The 19,333-nt window shown below is 74.6% G+C and overlaps 3 protein-coding genes across 3 annotated transcripts; 2 read left to right on the top strand and 1 right to left on the bottom strand.

Annotated features, from left to right (window-relative positions):
• The first annotated feature begins 248 nt into the window (after positions 1 to 248).
• PRRT4 (proline rich transmembrane protein 4) lies at positions 249 to 6,979 on the top strand. Its single transcript, XM_064441702.1, has 5 exons — positions 249 to 292; positions 3,759 to 4,420; positions 4,520 to 4,618; positions 4,843 to 6,014; positions 6,098 to 6,979. The coding sequence occupies exons 2-5, from the start codon at positions 3,787 to 3,789 to the stop codon at positions 6,977 to 6,979; spliced, it is 2,787 nt and encodes a 928-aa protein (XP_064297772.1). The 5' UTR covers positions 249 to 292; positions 3,759 to 3,786.
• A 1,671-nt stretch (positions 6,980 to 8,650) lies between these two features.
• RBM28 (RNA binding motif protein 28) lies at positions 8,651 to 16,290 on the top strand. The gene is made up of 18 exons (XM_064441530.1): positions 8,651 to 8,815; positions 9,905 to 10,221; positions 10,332 to 10,407; positions 10,521 to 10,613; positions 10,730 to 10,801; positions 10,970 to 11,216; positions 11,423 to 11,553; positions 11,754 to 11,835; positions 12,012 to 12,121; positions 12,211 to 12,284; positions 12,744 to 12,879; positions 12,976 to 13,040; positions 13,142 to 13,300; positions 14,066 to 14,200; positions 14,886 to 14,960; positions 15,049 to 15,341; positions 15,515 to 15,611; positions 15,818 to 16,290. Exons 1-18 carry the CDS (start codon positions 8,689 to 8,691, stop codon positions 15,950 to 15,952), a joined length of 2,424 nt encoding a protein of 807 aa, XP_064297600.1. The 5' UTR covers positions 8,651 to 8,688; the 3' UTR covers positions 15,953 to 16,290.
• A 1,192-nt stretch (positions 16,291 to 17,482) lies between these two features.
• LEP (leptin) lies at positions 17,483 to 18,726 on the bottom strand. The gene is made up of 2 exons (XM_064452859.1): positions 18,582 to 18,726; positions 17,483 to 17,839 (listed from the first exon to the last, which is right to left on the bottom strand). Exons 1-2 carry the CDS (start codon positions 18,723 to 18,725, stop codon positions 17,483 to 17,485), a joined length of 501 nt encoding a protein of 166 aa, XP_064308929.1. The 5' UTR covers position 18,726.
• Positions 18,727 to 19,333: the final 607 nt, after the last annotated feature.

Raw genomic sequence — 19,333 nt, 5'->3', positions numbered from 1 at the left:
GGGGGCTGCGGGGGGGGGCAGTGAGGGGGGGCAGTGGGGGGGGCAGTGGGGGGGGGCAGTGAGGGGGGTGCGTGGGGCGCGCACGGAGCGGCGCGTGCGGTGCTTCCACGCGAGGTGCGGTGGGAGCGACCCCAGTCCCGCCCAGTCCCGAGCCCAGCCGAGCCTTCGCGGCGGGGCCGGGGGCGGAGGAGGAGGAGGAGGAGGAGGATGAGGAGGGGGCTCGGCCCGCCCCGCCCCCCCGCGCTGCTCCGCCGCCGCCGCCGGTGTCGGGTCGGGGCCGCCGCGGAGGCCGGTGGGTGCGGGGGTGAGCGGGGATGGAGGGGCGCTGGGGTACCTGGGATGCAGGGACACAGGGTGCCGAAGGTGCTGGGGGTGCCGGGGGTGCCGGGGGTGCTGAGGCTGCCGGGGGTGCTGAGGCTGCCGGGGCTGCCGGGGGTGCCGGGGGTGCTGGGGGTGCCGGGGATGCCGGGGGTGCCGCGGGTGCCGCGGGTGCCGGGGGTGCTGGGGGTGCCGGGGATGCCGGGGGTGCCGGGGGTGCTGAGGCTGCCGGGGGTGCCGGGGGTGCCGGGGGTGCCGGGGGTGCCGGGGGTGCTGAGGCTGCCGGGGGTGCCGGGGGTGCCGGGGGTGCCGGGGGTGCCGGGGGTGCTGAGGCTGCCGGGGGTGCCGGGGGTGCCGCGGGTGCCGGGGGTGCCGGGGGTGCCGGGGGTGCCGGGGGTGCCGGTGCTGCTGGGGGTGCCGGGGGTGCCGCGGGTGCCGGGGGTGCCGGGGCTGCCGGGGGTGCCGCGGGTGCCGGGGGTGCCGGGGGTGCCGGGGGTGCTGAGGCTGCCGGGGGTGCCGGGGGTGCCGGGGGTGCCGGGGGTGCCGGGGATGCCGGGGGTGCCGCGGGTGCCGGGGGTGCCGGGGGTGCCGGGGGTGCCGGGGGTGCTGGGGGTGCCGGGGCTGCCGGGGCTGCCGGGGGTGCCGGGGGTGCCGGGGGTGCCGGGGGTGCTGGGGGTGCCGGGGCTGCCGGGGCTGCCGGGGGTGCCGGGGGTGCCGGGGGTGCCGGGGGTGCTGGGGGTGCCGGGGGTGCCGGGGGTGCCGGGGGTGCCGAGGCTGCCGGGGGTGCCGGGGGTGCCGGGGGTGCCGGGGGTGCTGGGGGTGCCGGGGCTGCCGGGGCTGCCGGGGGTGCCGGGGGTGCCGGGGGTGCTGGGGGTGCCGGGGCTGCCGGGGCTGCCGGGGGTGCCGGGGATGCCGGGGGTGCCGGGGATGCCGGGGGTGCCGGGGCTGCCGGGGGTGCCGGGGGTGCCGGGGGTGCTGGGGGTGCCGGGGGTGCTGGGGGTGCCGGGGGTGCTGAGGCTGCCGGGGGTGCTGGGGGTGCCGGGGGTGCTGGGGGTGCCGGGGGTGCCGGGGGTGCTGGGGCAGCAGGACTGTGTGGGACCCGCGTGTGCCCGGTGTGTGAGTGGGTGTAGCAGAGCTGGTGGGGGAGTGTGAGTGTGAGTGTGAGTGTGCACCCCGTACGGAAAAGCCAGGGCTTCGGGCTGAGCCGAGCACCGCACGGACACGGACACACGGACACGCACACGCCTGGACACGCACATGCATGCACACGCAGAGCCCCCGTCGTGCCCCCGTCACGCAGGCTGAGCTCACGCACACGTGCTCACACGCGACGACACGCGTGCCCCGCACCTGCACACGCTCGTGTCCGCTGCGCCGGGCAGGTGGGGGAGCGGGTGACAGGAGCGCGGGGGGGTGCGGGGGGGGGGTGCGGGGTCAGGGGCGTGCAAGGGGTGTGTGTGCAAAGGGGGTGTGTGCAAAGGGGGTGTGCGTGGTCAGAGGTGTGCAAGGGGGGGTGCAAAGGGTGTGCAAGGGGGGTGCACATGCTCAGAGGTGTGCAAGGGGGGGTGCAAAGGGGTGTGCATGGTCGGGGGCGTGCAAGGGGGGGTGCATGGTCGGGGGCGTGCAAGGGGGGTGCGCACACTGGGCTCCGTGGGTGCGGGCGGCCCGGCTGGCCGGGGGCGACACCACGTGCCGGGGAGACGCCGCGATCCCCGCAGCACACGCGTGTGCACACCCGGGGGCCGGGGGCGGCGTGGGGGGGTGGGGGGGGCGTGGGTGCCACCCAGGGGTGCCGCACCAGCGTGACCCGGTGCGCAAAGCCCGGGGGAGCAGCCCCGCGGGGCGGTGGGTGCCGGGGGGCCCGGGGGCGGGGCGGTGGGTGCCGGGGGGCCCGGGGGCGGGGTGCGGGGGGCCGGGGCGCGGTGGTGGCGGCGGTGGCGGCAGTGACAGGTCCCCGCGTGCCCCGTGAGCCCCCGTCACATCGCATCCGCCCTGACGGGCCCCGATGTGACACCGCGGAGACAGGCCTTGTCACAAAGATTAGGGACCTGGCGTCGGGCCGGGGGCGGGGGGGGGGGGGGGCGCCCGCTCCCTCGGGTGGCCCCGGCTCGGGGGAGCCCCCCCCCACCCCCTCCGGCCCGCGGGAGGGGGCTGCCCCACAGACCCCCCCATCCCCATGTGCCACCGCGCGTCCCCAGGGTGGCAGGAGCGTGGTGGGACGAGCCCTGCCTGCCCTGCCTGTACTGCCCTGCCCTCAGCCGGGGGCGGGGGGTGCCAGGCCCCCCCCGGGCAGGGCTGTGCCGGGGTGCGGGGGGAGCCCAGTGCGCTCCGTCTGTCCGTCCTGCCCGACCCGGCTGGGCGGGGGCTGCTGGTGCGGGCAGGGCTTGGTGCGGGCAGGGCTTGGTGCGGGCAGGCTGCCTGCGCCCGGGGTGCTCCTGTCCCCCCCTGCCAGGGACCCTCCTGTCCCCATCCTGCCCTCTTGACACCCCCGGTCGTGGCCCCCCCTCCAAGAGCTGCCCCAGTGCCATCGGCACAGACGGGCCACCGTCCTGCTGGGGACGCTGGGGCGGGGACGGGGCCGTGGGGCTGGGTTGTTGCCATGGGGCTGGGTGAGCCCTGCGGGGCCAGCTGTGCTGAGGGTGCCACGGGGCTGTCTGAACGCCGTGGGGCTGTGCATGTGCCGTGGGGCTGGCTGGGCCATGAGACAGGCGGCGTGCCGTGGGGCCCACTGTGCCATGGAGCAGGCTGTGCTGTGGGTCAGGCTGTGTGCTGTGGGGCTGGCCATGTGCCGTGGGTCAGGCTGCGTGCCATGGGGCTGGCTGTGCCGTGGGTCAGGCGGCGTGCCGTGGGTCAGGCTGTGTGCCGTGGGTCAGGTGGCGTGCTGTGGGGCTGGCTGTGCCATGGGTCAGGCTGCGTGCCGTGGGTCAAGCTGCGTGCTGTGGGGCTGGCTGTGCCGTGGGTCAGGCTGCGTGCCGTGGGTCTGGCTGTGCCATGGGTCAGGCTGCGTGCCGTGGGTCAGGCTGTGTGCTGTGGGGCTGGCCATGTGCCGTGGGTCAGGCTGCGTGCCATGGGGCTGGCTGTGCCGTGGGTCAGGCGGCGTGCCGTGGGTCAGGCTGCATGCTGTGGGTCAGGCTGCGTGCCGTGGGGCTGGTTGTGCCGTGGGTCAGGCTGCGTGCCGTGGGTCAGGCTGCGTGCCGTGGGGCTGGCTGTGCCATGGGTCAGGCTGTGTGCCGTGGGTCAGGCTGTGTGCCGTGGGTCAAGCTGTGTGCCGTGGGTCAGGCTGTGTGCCGTGGGGCTGGCTGTGCCGTGGGTCAGGCTGGCTGTGCCGTGGGTCAGGCTGCGTGCCGTGGGGCTGGCTGTGCCGTGGGTCAGGCTGCGTGCCGTGGGGCCGGCCGTGCCCCACACGCCGGGGTAACCCTCCCCTGTGCCCCTCTCCGCAGCGCCGCCCCGGCCGTGCCTCCGTCGCCGATGTCCCCGCCGTCCCCCGCGGGGCCGGGGGCTGCCCCCCGCCTGCTGCTGGCCCTGCTGTGCCTGGCCCCCCCCGCTGCCGCCCCGCCGCCCCCCCCGGCACCCAGCGGCCTGCCGGGACCCCCGGGGACGGCGCCGGGACCCCCCGCGCCTCGCAGCGAAGCCCCCGTCCTCTCCCTCAACCTCGGCCTCAACTTCAAGATCAAGGTGCGAAGCCAGGGCAACCCCCGCCCCGCCGCCCCCACTGCCCCCCCGGGACCCCCCCGCCCCGCGCCGCTGACCCCCGGCACCCCTGGGACCCCCGCCCCGCCACCGCCGTCGGCTTCGGGCTGGCCTGACCCCGGGGACGAGCCGGGCTCCGGGACCCCCCCGGAGGAATCGGGGGGCTGGGGAGGACCCCCCAGCCGTGCCATCCCAACCCCCCCGGCATCCCCGGCCGGGGACCGGGACAAGGAGCTGGAGCTGGACATCGCCATCGACCTGACGGCGGGGCTGGACCCCGAAGCGGGGCCGGGGGGGGCCGTGCCCCCCACCAGCCTCCTGCGGGTCCCCCCCGGCCCCCACCGCCCCATCCCGCTCATCCCCGGCATCAAGGCCGGCATCTCGGAGTTGGCCAAGAAACTCGGCGCTGCCGGTGAGTGCCCTGCAGCCGAGGGGGGCTGGGGTCCCCCGCCACGGCCCCCCCCATGCTGAGGGACCCCCCCCCTTTTTGTGTGTGCCTCCCCCCGCACAGGGTTCCTGGTGCCCACGGTGCCCCCCAGGCTCGGCCATGAGGGGCCGGGGGGCAACGGGTCCCAGGAGCAGGAGCAGGCTGGCAGCGGCGCTGAGCCAGGTGAGGGGGGGGTTCCTGGGAGTGGGGGGGGGCGGGTCCTGCCACCCCCAAAATGGCCGGTGTGACCCTGGTTGGGGGGCAGAGCACCGGGGCAGGGGGTGCACGGGGAGCCACTGGGCACGGGTGCTATGGGGGTGCGGGGGGGGGGGGGCCAGGAAGGATGTGGGGGTGCACGCTGCCACCCATCCCGCCCCCCAACCCTGCCCACCTCTCCTCGCCCGCAGCCCACCCCCCCGGCCGCCAGCCCTCCCGGGGTGCCGCGCCCCCCCCTCCCGCCGCCGCCTCCGCCTGCACCCCGGGTTCCGCCTGTGGCTCGGGGGGACCGGACCCCGGGGGTCCCCCCGGCGCCCTCCTCTCCTGGCCCCCCCACTTCGTAGCCCTGCAGACCCCCTGGCCGGCGGCCGCCGCCACCTGGGGCCCGGCTTGGGACGCCCACGTCTACGGGGTCGGATGCCTTTTCGCCTTACTGGGACTACTGGGACTGCTGGTGCTGGTGGGGGCCCCCCGGCGCCGCCCGGCCGCCGCCCGGCTGCGGGGGGGGCTCTTGGCGGCGGCGGGGGCCGCCCGCGCTTTCCCGCTCTTCTTCGACGCCTACGAGCGGCGCGGCCGCCTGCCCCCCGCCGCCGCTCGCCTCCTCTTCGAGCTGCCCTTCCCCTGCCTGGGCTGGGGGCTGGCGCTGGCCCTGCGCCCGCCGCGCCCCCCGCCCCGCTGCCGGACCCCCGCCGTGGCGGCGCTGGGGGTGCTGCACGCGGCCGGGGCGGTGGGCGCCGTCGGGGCGGTGGCGGCGTCGGGGCGGCTGCCGGGGCTGCTGCTGCTGCCGCGGGGGCTCTTCGCCGCCCTGGCGGCCGCCCTCGCCGTGTGGGCGCTGCCCCGCTGCGGGGGGGGGGTCCCGGGGGGGTCCCCGGGGCAAGGGCGGGGCGGGGGGGGGCGCGGCGGCGGCGCTGGGGACGGCGGCGGCGGGGGCCGTGCTGAGCGCGGGGCTGCAGGTTTTCGGGGCGCTGCAGGAGCTGGGGTGGGGGGGGCCGGCGCCCCCCGGCCCCTGGGCGTGGTGGGGGCTGCAGCTGGGCTGTCGCCTGGCCGAGGCCGCCATGGGGCTGCCCCTCGCCGCGCTGGCGCTGGCGGAGACCCCCCCGCCCCGGCGCGCGGACCCCCCCGAGCCCCCCGACGGCTGCGCCCCCCCGGTCGCGGGGTCGGGCCGAGGCGTTGCCCCTCTGCGGGGTGTCCCCCGAACCCCCCGAGCCCGACGGGGACCCCACCGCCGGCTACCGGCCCCCCTCGCCCATCGACCTGCGCCGCAGCATCGACGAGGCCTTGGGAGGGCGGCCCGGCACCTTCCGGCCCGGCCCCGGCGCCCCCGCGAACGGCGCGGCCGCCGGGACGGGGCCGGGCACCACCGGTACGGCGGGTGTTGGCACGACCACCACCCCGGAGCCCGGCACCCCCGGCACCCCGGAGCCCAGCACCCCCGGCACCCCGGAGCCCGGCACCCCGGCTCTCGGCACCCCCGGCACCCCGGAGCCCGGCACCACCGGCACCCCGGCTCTCGGCACCCCCGGCACCCCGGAGCCCGGCACCACCGGCACCCCGGAGCCCGGCACCACCGGCACCCCGGAGCCCGGCACCACCGGCACCCCGGCTCTCGGCACCCCCGGCACCCCGGAGCCCGGCACCACCGGCACCCCGGCTCTCGGCACCCCCGGCACCCCGGAGCCCGGCACCACCGGCACCCCGGCTCTCGGCACCCCCGGCACCCCGGAGCCCGGCACCCCCGGCACCCCGGCTCTCGGCACCCCCGGCACCCCGGAGCCCGGCACCCCCGGCACCCCGGCTCTCGGCACCCCCGGCACCCCGGAGCCCGGCACCCCCGGCACCCCGGCTCTCGGCACCCCGGAGCCCGGCACCACCGGCACCCCGGCTCTCGGCACCCCCGGCACCCCGGAGCCCGGCACCCCCGGCACCCCGGCTCTCGGCACCCCCGGCACCCCCGGCACCCCGGCTCTCGCCACCGCGGGCCCCCCCCGGCCCCCGGCCCTGCAGCGTGCCGCCTCCTGTGGGGGGGGCTCCGTGGGGTCCCCGGGGGCGCGGGGCCGGCGGGGGGACCCCGGAGGCGGCAGCCCCTCTCCCCAGGGACTGTCCCGGGGGGGGCGGCCGGCGGTGGTGCCAGCCCCCGGTCCCCCCCGGCGGGGTCCCGACCCGGCAGCCCCCCCTCTGCGACCCTCCCGGAGCTGGGTGGGGGGGACACCCCGCTCCCCGCCAGCCCCCCGAGCCGAGGGGGGGCGGCCCGTGGGGAGGGTCCCCGAGCCCCCCGGGGACCCCAGCGCCGACCGCCGCAGCCTGGGCAGCGACACCATAGACTTGTAGGGCGCGGGGTGGCCCCGGCCCCCCCGTGGGACCCCAGTGGGGCCAGCCCCCCCCAGGGGAGCAACGGAGAGACCCCGGCCCGGCCCCCCGCGGCATGCTGCTCCGGACCCCCGGCCCCGCCTGGTCAGGGGACCCCCCCAGGACCCCCAGATGCCTGCTGTACTCTGGGGACCCCCCCCACATCCCCAGAGACCCCCGGCTGCCCCCCAGGTCTCCGAGACTCATAAGTACGGGTGAGCAACCTGGGGACCCCCCGGTCCCTGAGCGCCCCCGGGTGCCTGGGACCCCCAAGTACCAGTGACAACCTGGGGACCCCCCCAGCACCCCTCCAGGTCCCTGAGACCCTCAAGTATGGGTGAACAAGCTGGGGTCCCCCCAGGTCCCTGAGCCCCCCAAGTATCAGTGACAACCTGGGGACCCCCCCAGCCACCCCATAAGTCCATAAGACCCCCCCTCCCCAATTGCTGGTGACAACCTGGGGACCCCACCCAGTCCCTGAGCCCTCCAAGTACGGGTGACAATCTGGGGTCCCCTGATGTCCTTGAGACCCCCAAGTGCTGATGATAACCTGGGGACCGCCCAGCAGCCCCCCCAGGTCCCCAAGACCCCCCAAGTACGGGTGAACAACCTGGGGATCCCCCCAGTCCCTGAGCCCCCCCAGGACCCTGACCCCCAAGTCCCAGTGACAAGCTGGGGACCCACAAGTCCGTGAGACCCCCCTCAAAGTGCTGGTGACAACCTGGCCCCCCCCCCCCCAGGTCCCTGAGCCCCCCCGTCTCCCCCCGCCAAGGCTCGGGACCCCCCCAGCACCACACCACATCACTGACCCCCCTCCCCCCATGCCATGTGCCAGAGACCCCCAAGCTCCCCATTGTAACCCAGGGCCCCCCTCTGCCAAGCTCCCCCCCCAGCACTGGGGGGCACTGGGGGCTGGGTCCCCCCGTCGTGGCCCCCCCAGACCCCCCTGTACCCAATAAAGTGCCACATGTGAAGGATGCGAGTGTGACCCCGCGGGACGCCCGCGACCCCCCCCAGCTCCGGGGGGGACCCCTAACCCCCACCTACCACCCCATGCCCACAGGACGGAACCCCCAAACCCCTCCAACCCCACAACCCACAGCCCCGGGGCGGGACCCCCAAATCCCCCCAATCTCCTCAAACCCCCAGCCCTGGGGTGGGACCCCCAAATCCCCCTAAACCCCCCAGCTCCAAGGTGGGACCCCCAAATCCCCCCGTACCCCCCAAATCCACCCAAACCCCCCAGCCCTGGGATGGGATCCTGAAACCCCCAAGACCCCCAAATCTGCCCAACTCCCCGAAATCCCCCAAATGCCCCAAATCCCCCCAATTACCCCAAATTACCCCAAACCCGCAAAGCCCCAACCTCTCAAATCCCCCAAGTCCCCCCAAATGCCCCCAAATCCCCCCCAACCCCTCAAATTCTCCCCAACCCCCAAATTCCCAAACCTCCCCATGCCCCCCAAGACCCCTAAATCCCCCGAAACCCCCCAAGACCCCCCAAACCCGCAAACCTCCCAACCCCTCCCCAAACTCTCAAATCCTCCGAAACCCCCCCAAATTCCCCGAAACTCCCCAATACCCGCACCCCCCCGGCCCGCCGCTCCCGCCGCGCCGCCAGGGGTCGCTCTCCGCCGCCCGCCCCCGCCGGCGCCGCTCTGCCCCGCCCCTCCCCGCCCCTCCTGCCCAAGATGGCGGCGGCCGGCGGCCGCACGGTGCTGGTGCGGGGCCTCCCCCCCGCCGCCACCGGCGCCGACCTCGAGCAGGTCTTCGGCAGCCTCGGGCCTCTCCGCCGCTGCTTCGTCGTCACCGAGAAGGGTCGGGACCTGGGGGGACCCGGGCTGGGAGGGCCTGAGAGGGGCTGGGACCGGGGTCTGGGGGGTGTGAGGGGTCCTGGGTCCTGGGAGGGCCTGAGTAGGCCTGGAACAGGGGTCTGGGGGGTCCAGAGGGCCTGAGAGGGTCCGGGACTGGGGCCTGGGGGGGCTGATGGGGCCTTCTACTGGGGCCTGGGGGAGATGAGGTGGTCTGGGGGGGATGAGTGGGGCTGAGAAGGTCTGGGACTGGGGCCTGGTGGGGGGGGCTGAGGGGCCTGGGACCGGGGTCTGGAGGGGCTGAGGGGGTCTGGGGGGCCCAGGGGGACCTGAGAGGGTCTGGGGGGGCCGGGGGGACCTGAGAGGGTCTGGGACCAGGGGCTGAGGGGTCTTGGAGTACTAAAGGAGCCTAGGGCTGCGGTTTGGGGGGGCCAAGGCCTGGGCCTGGGGTCGGGGAAGTCTGAGTCTGGGGGCGCTGAGGCCTGAGGGAGCCAGGGGCTTCTGGGACTGGGGTCTGGTGGGGGCTGAAGAGGTTTTGGGTGCCTGAGATGGCTTGGGACGGGTCTGGGGGGTGCTGAGGGGGTTTGGGATCAGGGGCTGGATGGGCTGAGGAGGTCTGGGATCAGGGTCTGGGGGTGGCTGAGGGGGCCTGGGATCAGGGGCTGGATGGGCTGAGGGGGTCTGGGATCAGGGTCTGGGGGTGGCTGAGGGGGCCTGGGATCAGGGGCTGGATGGGCTGAGGAGGTCTGGGATCGGGGTCTGGGATCAGGGTCTGGGGGTGGCTGAGGAGGTCTGGGATCAGGGGCTGGGTGGGCTGAGGAGGTCTGCGATCGGGGTCTGGGATCAAGGTCTGGGGGTGGCTGAGGGGGTCTGGGGGGGAGCACAGAGGAAGCCTAGGGGTGGGGGGGCAGGATCTGGGGGTTGTGGGGTCACCCGGAGCCATGGGCTAGGAGGGTCTGGGGCGGGGCACAGGAGGGTGCGTACGCTGGGAGCAAACCCGTTTGGGGGGGTCCGGACTGAGGAGGCGGCACAGTGGGGTACACAGGGAGGGAGGGAGGGGGTGCAGGGGCCTCACACCGCCCCCCCGCCCCCCCAGGCACCCAAACCAGCCGCGGCTTTGGCTACGTCACCTTCTCGCTGGCCGAGGACGCCCAGCGGGCTCTGCGCGAGGCCCCCACCCTCGCCGGCCGCCGCCTCGCCGTCACGCCGGCCCGCCAGCGGCACAGGGACGGCCGGAGGAAGCCGCGGCGCCGGGGGGAGGAGGAGGAGGAGCAGCAGGAGAAGAAGGATGAAGCAGCAGCGGCAGCAGGTGAGCTGGGGGTCGAGGCTGCCGCTGCTGCCCCCCCGAGACCGAAGAAGCCCCGAGGCGCCTCCAGGAAGGCGCGGCTCATCATCCGGAACCTCAGCTTTAAGGTACTGGGGTCCACCAGGGCTGGGGTGACCCCCACGTCCCGCCCTGCCCGCCGCGGGGGGCCATCCCAGAGCCCCCCAGCCCCTTCCCTCACCCGCCGGCGTCTCCCCAGTGCTCCGAGGACGACCTGCGCTCTCTCTTCTCGCCCTTCGGCACCGTGCTGGAGGTGAACATCCCCAGGAAACCAGGTGAGCCCCGCCCGGGGAGGGATTTTGGGGTGCTGGCCCCCGCGCTGTGGCAGTCTGGGGCGGGGGGGGCAGAGCCGCGGGCGGGCGCGGAGCAGCTCTCGCCGTTCTTGCAGACGGGAAGATGCGAGGATTTGCCTTCGTGCAGCTCGGAAACGTCCTGCAAGCGGCCAAGGCGCTCCGGGGGATGAACATGAAGGAGATCAAAGGTCTGGCTCTGCCTCTTCCCTTTTCCCCTGCTCTGTGGGGGCTCTGGGGGGTGCCCCCCGCCTCGGGGAAAGGGGGGGTGCTGACGGTGCACCCCCACGTCCCTTTGCCTCCGCAGGACGGCCGGTGGCGGTGGACTGGGCCGTGGCTAAGGACAAATACCGGGCGACGCACGAGGGCCAGCCCCAGGGTGAGGGTCCCAGCCCCCCCACCCCAGCATGGCTCCGGGCCTGGCTGGGTGCCCCCCGCTGTGGGGGGCAGCCCCCTGTGTCCCGGCACCCCCCAGTGCTGGCTCTTGGGGAGGGGGACGGGGTCAGTGACTGTCCCCTCTCGTCCCCGTGTGCGTCCCACCCCGCAGGGAGCTCAGGGGAGGAACCCGGGGCGGCCCGAGAGCGGAGCAAGGGTGGGGGGGGAGAGGAAGAGGAGGAAGAAGAAGAGGAGGAGGAGGAACAACAAGAAAAAGACGAGGAGGAGGAAGAGGACGAGGAAGAGGACGAGGAGGACGAGGAGGAGGAGGAAGAGGACGAGGAGGAGGAAGAGAAGAAAGATAAAAAAGCAGTTGGAAAGAAGAAGATCAAACCTTCCTCATCCCGGACACGAGACCCGTGAGTGAGGGGAGAGGTTGTGCCCCTCGGGGGGGGATGGGGCTGATCCCGGGGGGTCTCGGCCTTGGTCCAGGGTGCAGCCCCCTCCCCTGTGTCCATGGGACCGCCGGGCTTGTCCCTGTGCTGTGGGACCCCCCGTCCCGAGCCCTTTGTGCCCCCCCCGGGGCTGCTGTGGGGCCGGGCCAGCTCTGCCCTGGCTGTCACAGGCCTGGGAAGGGGACGGCGGCCGGGGACAGCAGCGAGGAGGAGGACGATGATGATGAAGCTGATGAGGAAGCAACCGGGGAGGATGATAGTGAGCAGGAAGAGGACTCGGATGAGGAAGAAGAGGAGGAAGGTTTGTTTTGCTCTGGGTGGAGGAGGCTGGCAGGGTGGGCTGCTGCAGGCAGGGTGCCTCGGGGCGCATCCCCGGGGTCTGGGGGGTCCTTCCTTGGGGTCTTGGGGGGGGGGGGGGGGGGGGGGGGGGCTGTCCCTGGGGCCTGGGGGCCGCTGCGGTGCAGCCCCCGGGCACCCCTCAGTGGCTCCCTGTGGTTGCAGGGGGGGGCGCGCCCCCAAAGCGGCGGCGGGGGGGCCAGCAGCCCCCCTCGGACGTGGGCGAGGGCAGGACCGTCTTTGTCCGGTGAGTGCCGCGTCGAGCGCCGGTGGGGGGCTGGCCCCGGGGGGCTGAGCCGGGGGTCCCCCCTTTGCCGTGGTGGTGAATCTGGGCCGGGGGGACGCCAGGGAGGATATGGGGGGGTCTGTGTGTCCCCCCCGCGACAGTCTGTGTGTGTGTCCCCCACCCCGCCTCGGCGGCAGGAACCTCTCCTTCGACACAGAGGAGGAGGCGCTGGGGGAGCTGCTGCAGCGATTCGGGGACCTCAAGTACGTCCGCGTGGTGCTGCACCCCGACACGGAGCACTCCAAGGGTAAGCGGCAGCGGGGGGGGGCGGCGGGACGCCCCCTCCTGTCCCCAGCCCCCCTCCGAGCCCCCCTCTGAGCCGCCCTCCGTCCCCAGGCTGCGCCTTTGCCCAGTTCCTGACGCAAGAAGCCGCACAGAAATGCCTCCAGGCTGCCCAGGAGGAGAGCGAGGTGGGTGGGGGGCTGTGGGACCCCCCTGGGGGGCTGTGAGGGACCCCCCTAGGCGCTTGGGGAGACGAGGGACCCCCCCAGGGGCTTGACTAGGGACATGCTGGGGGCTACAAGGGACCCCCCAGGGGTTTGGGGAGATGAGGGACGCTTCACGGGGCTACAGGGGATCCCCCCGGGGGCTTGGGGAGTCTGGGGACCCCCCGGGTGGCTATGAGGCCCCTCCCCCGGGGGGCTTGGGGAGACCAGGGACCCCCTGGGTCCCTATGAGGGACCCCCCCGGGGGCTTGGGGATGGCACCAGCCCTCCTGCCTCAGGTTTGGGGGCTGCCACCGGCGTCGTCCCCCCTCTCTCCGGGGTTGTTCCAGCCCCTGGGGACCCCCTGCCGGGGCCCGTGCGGGGTCCCCGCCGCGCCCCCCGCCCCCAGCCGTGCCCCCCAGCCCCGGCTGTGCCCCTTCCCAGGGCGGGGGGCTGCGGCTGGACGGGCGGCTGCTCCGCATCGACCCGGCCGTGAGCCGCGAGGAGGCGCGGAAACTCCGCGGGCAGAAGGCGAAGAAGCCGACGGGCACCCGAAACCTCTACCTGGCCCGCGAAGGCTGTGAGTACCGGCCCTCGGGGGGGGGTCCCGGGCACCCCCAAACCCCCCTCCTCTCCCCTGGCACCCCCAAACGCCCCCCATCTCTCCCCCCTGCAGTGATCCGGGCCGGGACGAAGGCTGCGGAGGGCGTGAGCGACGCCGACATGGCCAAGCGAGCGCGGGTGAGCGTGAGCAGCCCCCGGGGGCCGGCGCCTGCGCCCCTTCCTGGGGTGGGGGGTGGGGGGGGGGCACGGCCCCCTCCTCACGGCCCAGTTTGTCCCAGTTTGAGGAGCTCAAGTACCAGAAGCTGCGGGACCAGAACATCTTCGTGTCCCGCACGCGCCTCTGCGTCCACAACCTGCCCAAGGCCGTCGACAGCGCCCGGCTGCGGCGCCTGCTGCTGCGGGCGGCGGGGGGCGGCAGGGCCGTGCGCATCAAGGAGGTGGGGGTCCCCCCGTGTCTGTGTCCCCCCCCCCTCCCCCTGTGCTCTGGGTCCCCTCTGGGGTGGGTTTGGCGGTGAACAGGGGTGCAGAGGAGGTGGGGGTCTCTGTATGTGCCCTCTGGGGTGCGTTTGGGGTGCAGAGGAGGTGGGTGTTCCCCTCATGTCCCTCTGGGGTGGGTTTGGGGGTGAATAGGGGTGCAGAGGAGGTGGGTGTGTCCCCCCGTGTCGTCCCCCTCCCATGTCGTGTCCCCGCCATGTCGTCGTCCCCCGTGTCTCCTCTATTGTAGGTTTGGGGGTGAACAGGGGTGCAGAGGAGGTGGGTGTCCCCTGTCTGTGTCCCCCCACGTCTTTTCTGGGGTGGGTTTGGGGGTGCGGAGGAGGTGGGTGTCCCCCTCGTGTCCCCCCATGTCCCCCCATGTCTCCTCTGGTGAGGGCTTGGGGGTGAAGGGAGGTGCAGAGGAGGTGGGTGTCCCCCTCATGTCCCTCTGGGGTGGGTTTGGGGGTGAATAGGGGTGCAGAGGAGGTGGGAGTCTCTGTATGTGCTCTCTGGGGTGGGTTTGGGGGTGCAGAGGCAGTGGGTGTCCCCCCTAGGGTGGGTTTGGGGGTGCAGAGATGGTGGGTGTCCCCCCCATGTCCCCCCTAGGGTGGGTTTGGGGGTGCAGAGGCGGTGGGTGTCCCCCCTAGGGTGGGTTTGGGGGTGCAGGGGAGGGGCGGGGGTCCCGGCGCAGGTCGGTGACGGGCGGGGGGCTCCCCCCGTGCCCCCAGTGCCGGGTGATGCGGGACCTGCGGGGGAGGGGGCAGTCCCTGGGCTACGCCTTCGCCGAATTCGGGGAGCACGAGCAGGCGCTGGCCGCGCTGCGGGGCCTCAACAACAACCCCCACCTCTTCGGGGCACAGAAGGTGGGTGCCCCCGGCCGCGTGCAGCCTTTGGGGGGGCTCAACCCCCCCCACCATGGGGCGGGGGGGCATCCCCAGGCCCCCCAAAACCCTATGTCTCTCCTGGGGTCTTCCCCATCACTCCCCTGCACCCCCTTAGGGCCCCCCAAGCGCCAGGGTCTCCCCCTCTCTGCCCTGCAGGGCCCCCTGGGGGGGTCCCCCCACTTTTGGGTTGCTCCAGCTTCCTACAGCCCTGTGGGGGTCCCCTCCCTTCCAGTGCTCCCCTGGTGTTACCGGGGGGCTCCCCCCCTCCCCATGACCCCCCCCCCACCCCGTGTTACCAGAGGGCTCCCGCCCTCCCCATGACCCCCCCCCCCCCCCGCCCCGTGTTACCGGGGGGCTCCCGCCCTCCCCATGACCCCCCCCCCCCCCGCCCCCGTGTTACCGGGGGGCTCCCCCCCTCCCCATGACCCCCCCCCACCCCGTGTTACCGGGGGGCTTCCCCCTCCCCATGACCCCCCCCACCCCGTGTTAGTGGGGGGCTCCCCCCTCCCCATGACCCCCCCACACCCCGTGTTAGTGGGGGGCTCCCCCCTCCCCATGACCCCCCCACACCCCGTGTTAGTGGGGGGCTCCCCCCCTCCCCACGACCCCCCGGTGTTACTTGGGGGGGCTCCCCCCCCCAGTGCCCCCCCCGCTCTCCCCGCAGAGGCCCATCGTGGAGTTCTCGCTCGAGGACCGGCGCAAGCTGAAGCTGAAGGAGCAGCGAGCCCAGCGCAGCCTGGTAGGGGAGTGTCCCCCCCTTTGCACCCCCATTTTGGGGGGGGGGGTGTCCCCCACCCGGTACTGACCCCCCCCCCACTCTGGCGCAGCTCAAGCTGAAAGCGAAGCCGGCGGAGCAGGACGCGGCCGAGCCCCCCCGACCCCCACAGAAACATCAGGGGAGGAAGAAACCGGCCTCCGGTGGGGCGCGCGGCTCTGGGGGGCCCCCGGCGGTGGGGCAGGAGGCCCCCCCGGCCCCCCCGAGCCCCGCAGCCCCCCCGGCGGGGGCCGTGCCCTGGTCCGGTTTCCGCACGGAGGCGCGGGGGGAGCGGGTGCAGCTGCCGGACGGGACCACCCGCAGGAGGGTGCTGGCGCTGCCCTCCCACCGCGGGCCCAAAATCAGGTACGGGGTGGGGGGCACCCCCTCCTCCGCCCCCCCGCCGGGCCCTCACCCCCCTTCCCCGCCGTCCCTATGGCTTCTGCCCTCCCCCGGGGCCCTGGCTGGGGTCCCTCAGGCACCCACGGGAGTACCGAGCACCCATGGGTGCCCCCCTCCTTGCTCTCCCCCTCCCCCAGGAAGCGCGACAAGGGCAAGGTGAAGCCCCTCCCCACCAAACAGCCCAAGGCCAAAGCCCAGCGGCGCAAGGAGAAGCGCAAGGCACCCCCCACCCAGGTGAGACACCCCCCACCCAGGTGAGACACCCCCCACCCAGGTGAGACACCCCCCACCCAAATCCCTCGGGTCAAATCGCCCTAATTTAGGGGTGCAACGGGGGGCTCCCTTCCCTCCCCCCGTGCTCCTGGCCCTGGCTCTGCCCGGCGAGGTGTTGGGGGGGTTCCAGAGGCCCCCCCTGAGCCCCCCCTCGCCTCCCCCCGCAGGCGCGGCGGCAGCGGGGGGCCGGGGGGGCCGGGGGGGCCGAGGCCCGCTTCAGCGAGCTGGTGGAGCGCTACAAGAGGAAGATCCTGGGCAGCGACGCCCCCGCGCCCAAACGGGGCAAGTGGTTCGAGAGCTGAGACCACCCTCCCCCGACCCCCACCCGTGGGTGGGGGGTCACTGGACCTCATGGGGGGAGTCAAGGGACCCCCTGGGGGGTCTCTGCTTCAGCCTCGGGGCTCTCAGCAGGGGGAAGGACCAAGTCCTGGGTCGCCCCTTGTTGCCGTCATCCCCGACCCGGGATTTGGGGGGGCCCCCGTCCCTCCTCCTCTCCCAGGGGTCTCGCCTGGTTTGGGACCCCCGGGGGCTGGAGGGAGGGGTGGGTGCCCCCCATTGCCAGCACCCCCCACCCTGTTGGGGACAGGGTGCTGTAAAAATAGAGGAATATATTTTAATAAAAAGCTTTTTGGAGGAAAAAGTCACAGCTCTGGGGTCCCTGAGCCCCCCTCCCAACCCCTGGCATCCCCCTGGCCCCCTCTACCCACCCCTGGGACCCCTGAGCCCCCCCACCCCGGGGCTGGGTGGGGGTGGGCACAGTCCCATGGCCTGGGGGGGGTGGGAAGGGGAGGGGGGAGCAGTGTTGGGGGAGCCCCTGGGGTGAGGGGAGGTGGGGGCCCCTGGGTGGGGGGAGAGAGATGGGGCAGAGGGGTTTGGGGGGCTGAGAAGGGCCCTATGGTGTGTGGGGGTCCCCAGCCATGGGGGGGGGGGGGGTCAGTGCCCCACAGCCCCCCCTGCTGTGTGTGTGTCCCCACACACACTCTGACCCCTGGGACACCCCCCCCCAGGCCCAGGGACCCCACAGGACGGGGGGGGCTCTCTGCCCACCTCCCCCCCCGCATCCCCCCGTGTCCCGGAGGCGCTGGGGGGGGGGGGGTTGGGGGGGCCCAGCCCAGGAGCCTCATAAACCGCGGCGGGGCCTGAGTCAGCCGGGCCACGTCCTCGCACGCCCCCGTGTCCCCGGGGTCCCTCGGCCGGGGGGGTCCCCAGCCCTCCCTGGGGGGTCCCAGGGGCAGCGCCATGGTTTTGGGGGTGGGGGTCACAGGGCCACCCCACCCTGCGCCACGGCCGTGGCAGCCCCCAGTGCCACCCACCCCCACCCCAGTGACGCCGGCCGCGCGCGGCATGAGCCGGGGGTGCTGGAACGGTGCCTTTATTGTAAATTAATGGAGGAATAAATATAAATACTTAATAATAGTAATAATAATACTAATAATGGTAATAATAATAGCAATAAATAATAATAATAATAATAGAAAAGGAGGAAAGCGGGTGCCCGGCGTTCTCCGATGCCGGTTGTGCCAGGCTGGCTGTGCCGGCTGGGGGCTTGCCGTGGGGTCCCCCCCCAGGCTGTGGGTCCCCCCCGGGGCTGTAGGGTCCCCCCCCCGGGGCTGTGGGATCCCCCCCCGGGCTGTGGGATCCCTCCCTGGGCTGTGGGACCCCCCGGAGCTGTGGGGTACCCCCCGGGGCTGTGGGACCCCCCCCGGGGCTGTGGGATCCCTCCCTGGGCTGTGGGACCCCCCGGGGCTGTGGGGACCCCCCCCCGGGGCTGTGGGGTACCCCCCGGGGCTGTGGGGACCCCCCCCGGGGCTGTGGGGACCCCCGGGGTGCCCCTAGCAGGCGGGGTGCCCGTCGAGGCGGGCGGCGATGCCGTCCAGGCAGACGCGGAGCCGTGCCAGGGCCAGCCCGGCGGCCGTGTGGGGGGCTTCGGCCAGGGGGTCGGGCAGGGCCGGGGGGCCCGGGGGGGCGCGGGGGGGGCTGCAGCCCAGGTGGGCGCCCAGGACCCCCAGGAGGCTGCGCAGGTTCTCCATGTCGTTGGCGATCTGGGCCAGCGGTAGCCCCGCGGCCGCCAGCCGGCCCAGCAGGCGCTGGAAGAGCTGGAGGCGGTGGTCCATGGCCCCCAGCCCCTCCGGAGCCCCCTCCCCCGGGATGGCCTCCAGCCCGCTGATCTTCAGGCTCAGGGGGAAGAGCTGGAGGGGGGCGAAGGGGGGGTGGGGTGTCAGGGCACGGCCCCCCACCTCGGGAGACCCCCCCCGCTGGGGCGCAGAGCCCCCCCCAACCCCACCCAGCCCTGGGCAACCGCCCCAGGGGACCCCCAGCCAGGGTGCAGAGCGTCCCCACCCCCAGCATCCCTTCCTGGGGACCCCCCGTTTGGGGTGTAGAGCCCCCCAGGGAACCCTCCCATCTAGGGCACAGAGCCCCCCGCCCCCCAATCCCACCCACCCTCGAGTGACCCCCCGGGGACCCCCCCCATCTAGGTCACAGGGCCCCCCCACTCCACCTCCAAATCCCACTCATCCCTCGGCCTATCTCCTTGGGGACCCCCCCATTTGGGGTGTGGAGCCCCCCAACCCCACCCAGTCCCAGAGGACCCCCCATGCCCCCCCACCCAGCATCCCCCCATGGGGACCCCCAACTATGGCATCGAGTCCCCCCCCCAATCCCACCCAGCCCTGGGGACACCCCTCTCCATGTGGGGGACACCCTGTGCCAGCTGCCCCTCCCTGGAGACACCCCCCACCCGGATCACAGCCCCCCCCCCACCCCTGAACTGGGTGTGTCCCCCCCCAGGGACCCCCCCGAGGCACAGACACCCCCCCTCCCTCGGGTGAGACGGGACGCGGCTGCAGCGCCCCGGCCCCCCGCGGCTCCCTGGGTGGGTGGGGGGTCCCTGGGTGGGTGGGGGTGTGTGTCCCCCCCCCCGGGGCTCGCCTGGAGCTGCTGGATGCGGGCGCTGAGGGTGCGGGTGAGGTTGCGGGTGTCGGCCTGCACCTTGTCGAGGCGGCCGGGGCGGCCGGCGGCCAGCGGGAGCCACAGCCAGAGGAGACCCCAGGGGGACACGGCGGGGCCGCGCATGGCGCCGGGCTCTGCGCCGGGGGGCGCGGGGTCAGGGCACCCCCGAAATGCCACCTCTGTCCCACCCCCCCACCCCACCCCCCCCAGGAGGGGACACGAGGGGTGCTCCGACCCCACACCGGGCGCTCCTTCCGATATGTGCCACCCCCCGCCCGCGGGGAGCACCCACCCGCCCACCCGCAGCGGGGTGACGTGGGGAGGGGGCGTAGGGGTTCCCCGAGCCTTGTGTGTCCCCCCTCCGGGCGCCCCCCGGGAGGTGGGAGCAGGCGGAAGGCCGCGGTGACATGCCCAAGGCCGCGGCGGGGAAGCGGTGTCGGTGTCACCGCGTGCGGGCCCTCGTCACCGCGCCACCGCCCCGACGCGTCCCCCCCCCCGGCGCACGTGCCAGCGCGGCCGCGCCCCCGACGCCTTCCCGGAGCTGCCCTTTCGCAAGGGCCACCCACGGCCACCCACGGCCCAAGGTCCCCGCCTGGGGCCACCACCGCGGCCGTGACCGTGCAGGGCTGCCACCGGGGCCTTGGTGACAACGTGGCCGGGGGACACCGCTCGGGGGTGTGTGTGGGGGGGGTGTCTCGGAGGGCCAGGGGTGGGTGCTGGGCCCCCCCAGC

This window comes from Phalacrocorax carbo, chromosome 1, assembly GCF_963921805.1.
Source record: "Phalacrocorax carbo chromosome 1, bPhaCar2.1, whole genome shotgun sequence".
Taxonomy (NCBI): Eukaryota; Metazoa; Chordata; class Aves; order Suliformes; family Phalacrocoracidae; genus Phalacrocorax; species Phalacrocorax carbo.
This window is presented reverse-complemented; position numbering and strand designations above follow the sequence as displayed.

Excerpts from the sequence above, each read along its gene's own strand:
- PRRT4 (XM_064441702.1), top strand. The coding sequence starts at position 3,787 with ATGTCCCCGCCGTCCCCCGCGGGGCCGGGGGCTGCCCCCCGCCTGCTG. Across the intron at positions 4,619-4,842 it reads TGGCAGCGGCGCTGAGCCAG|CCCACCCCCCCGGCCGCCAG; the intron begins GTGAGGGGGGGG and ends CCTCGCCCGCAG. Across the intron at positions 6,015-6,097 it reads GACGGGGCCGGGCACCACCG|CCCGGCACCCCGGCTCTCGG; the intron begins GTACGGCGGGTG and ends GGCACCCCGGAG.
- RBM28 (XM_064441530.1), top strand. The coding sequence starts at position 8,689 with ATGGCGGCGGCCGGCGGCCGCACGGTGCTGGTGCGGGGCCTCCCCCCC. Across the intron at positions 10,408-10,520 it reads GAACATCCCCAGGAAACCAG|ACGGGAAGATGCGAGGATTT; the intron begins GTGAGCCCCGCC and ends CCGTTCTTGCAG. Across the intron at positions 11,836-12,011 it reads GGCAGGACCGTCTTTGTCCG|GAACCTCTCCTTCGACACAG; the intron begins GTGAGTGCCGCG and ends CCTCGGCGGCAG.
- LEP (XM_064452859.1), bottom strand. The coding sequence starts at position 18,725 with ATGCGCGGCCCCGCCGTGTCCCCCTGGGGTCTCCTCTGGCTGTGGCTC. Across the intron at positions 17,840-18,581 it reads CCCGCATCCAGCAGCTCCAG|CTCTTCCCCCTGAGCCTGAA; the intron begins GCGAGCCCCGGG and ends GCCCCCCTCCAG.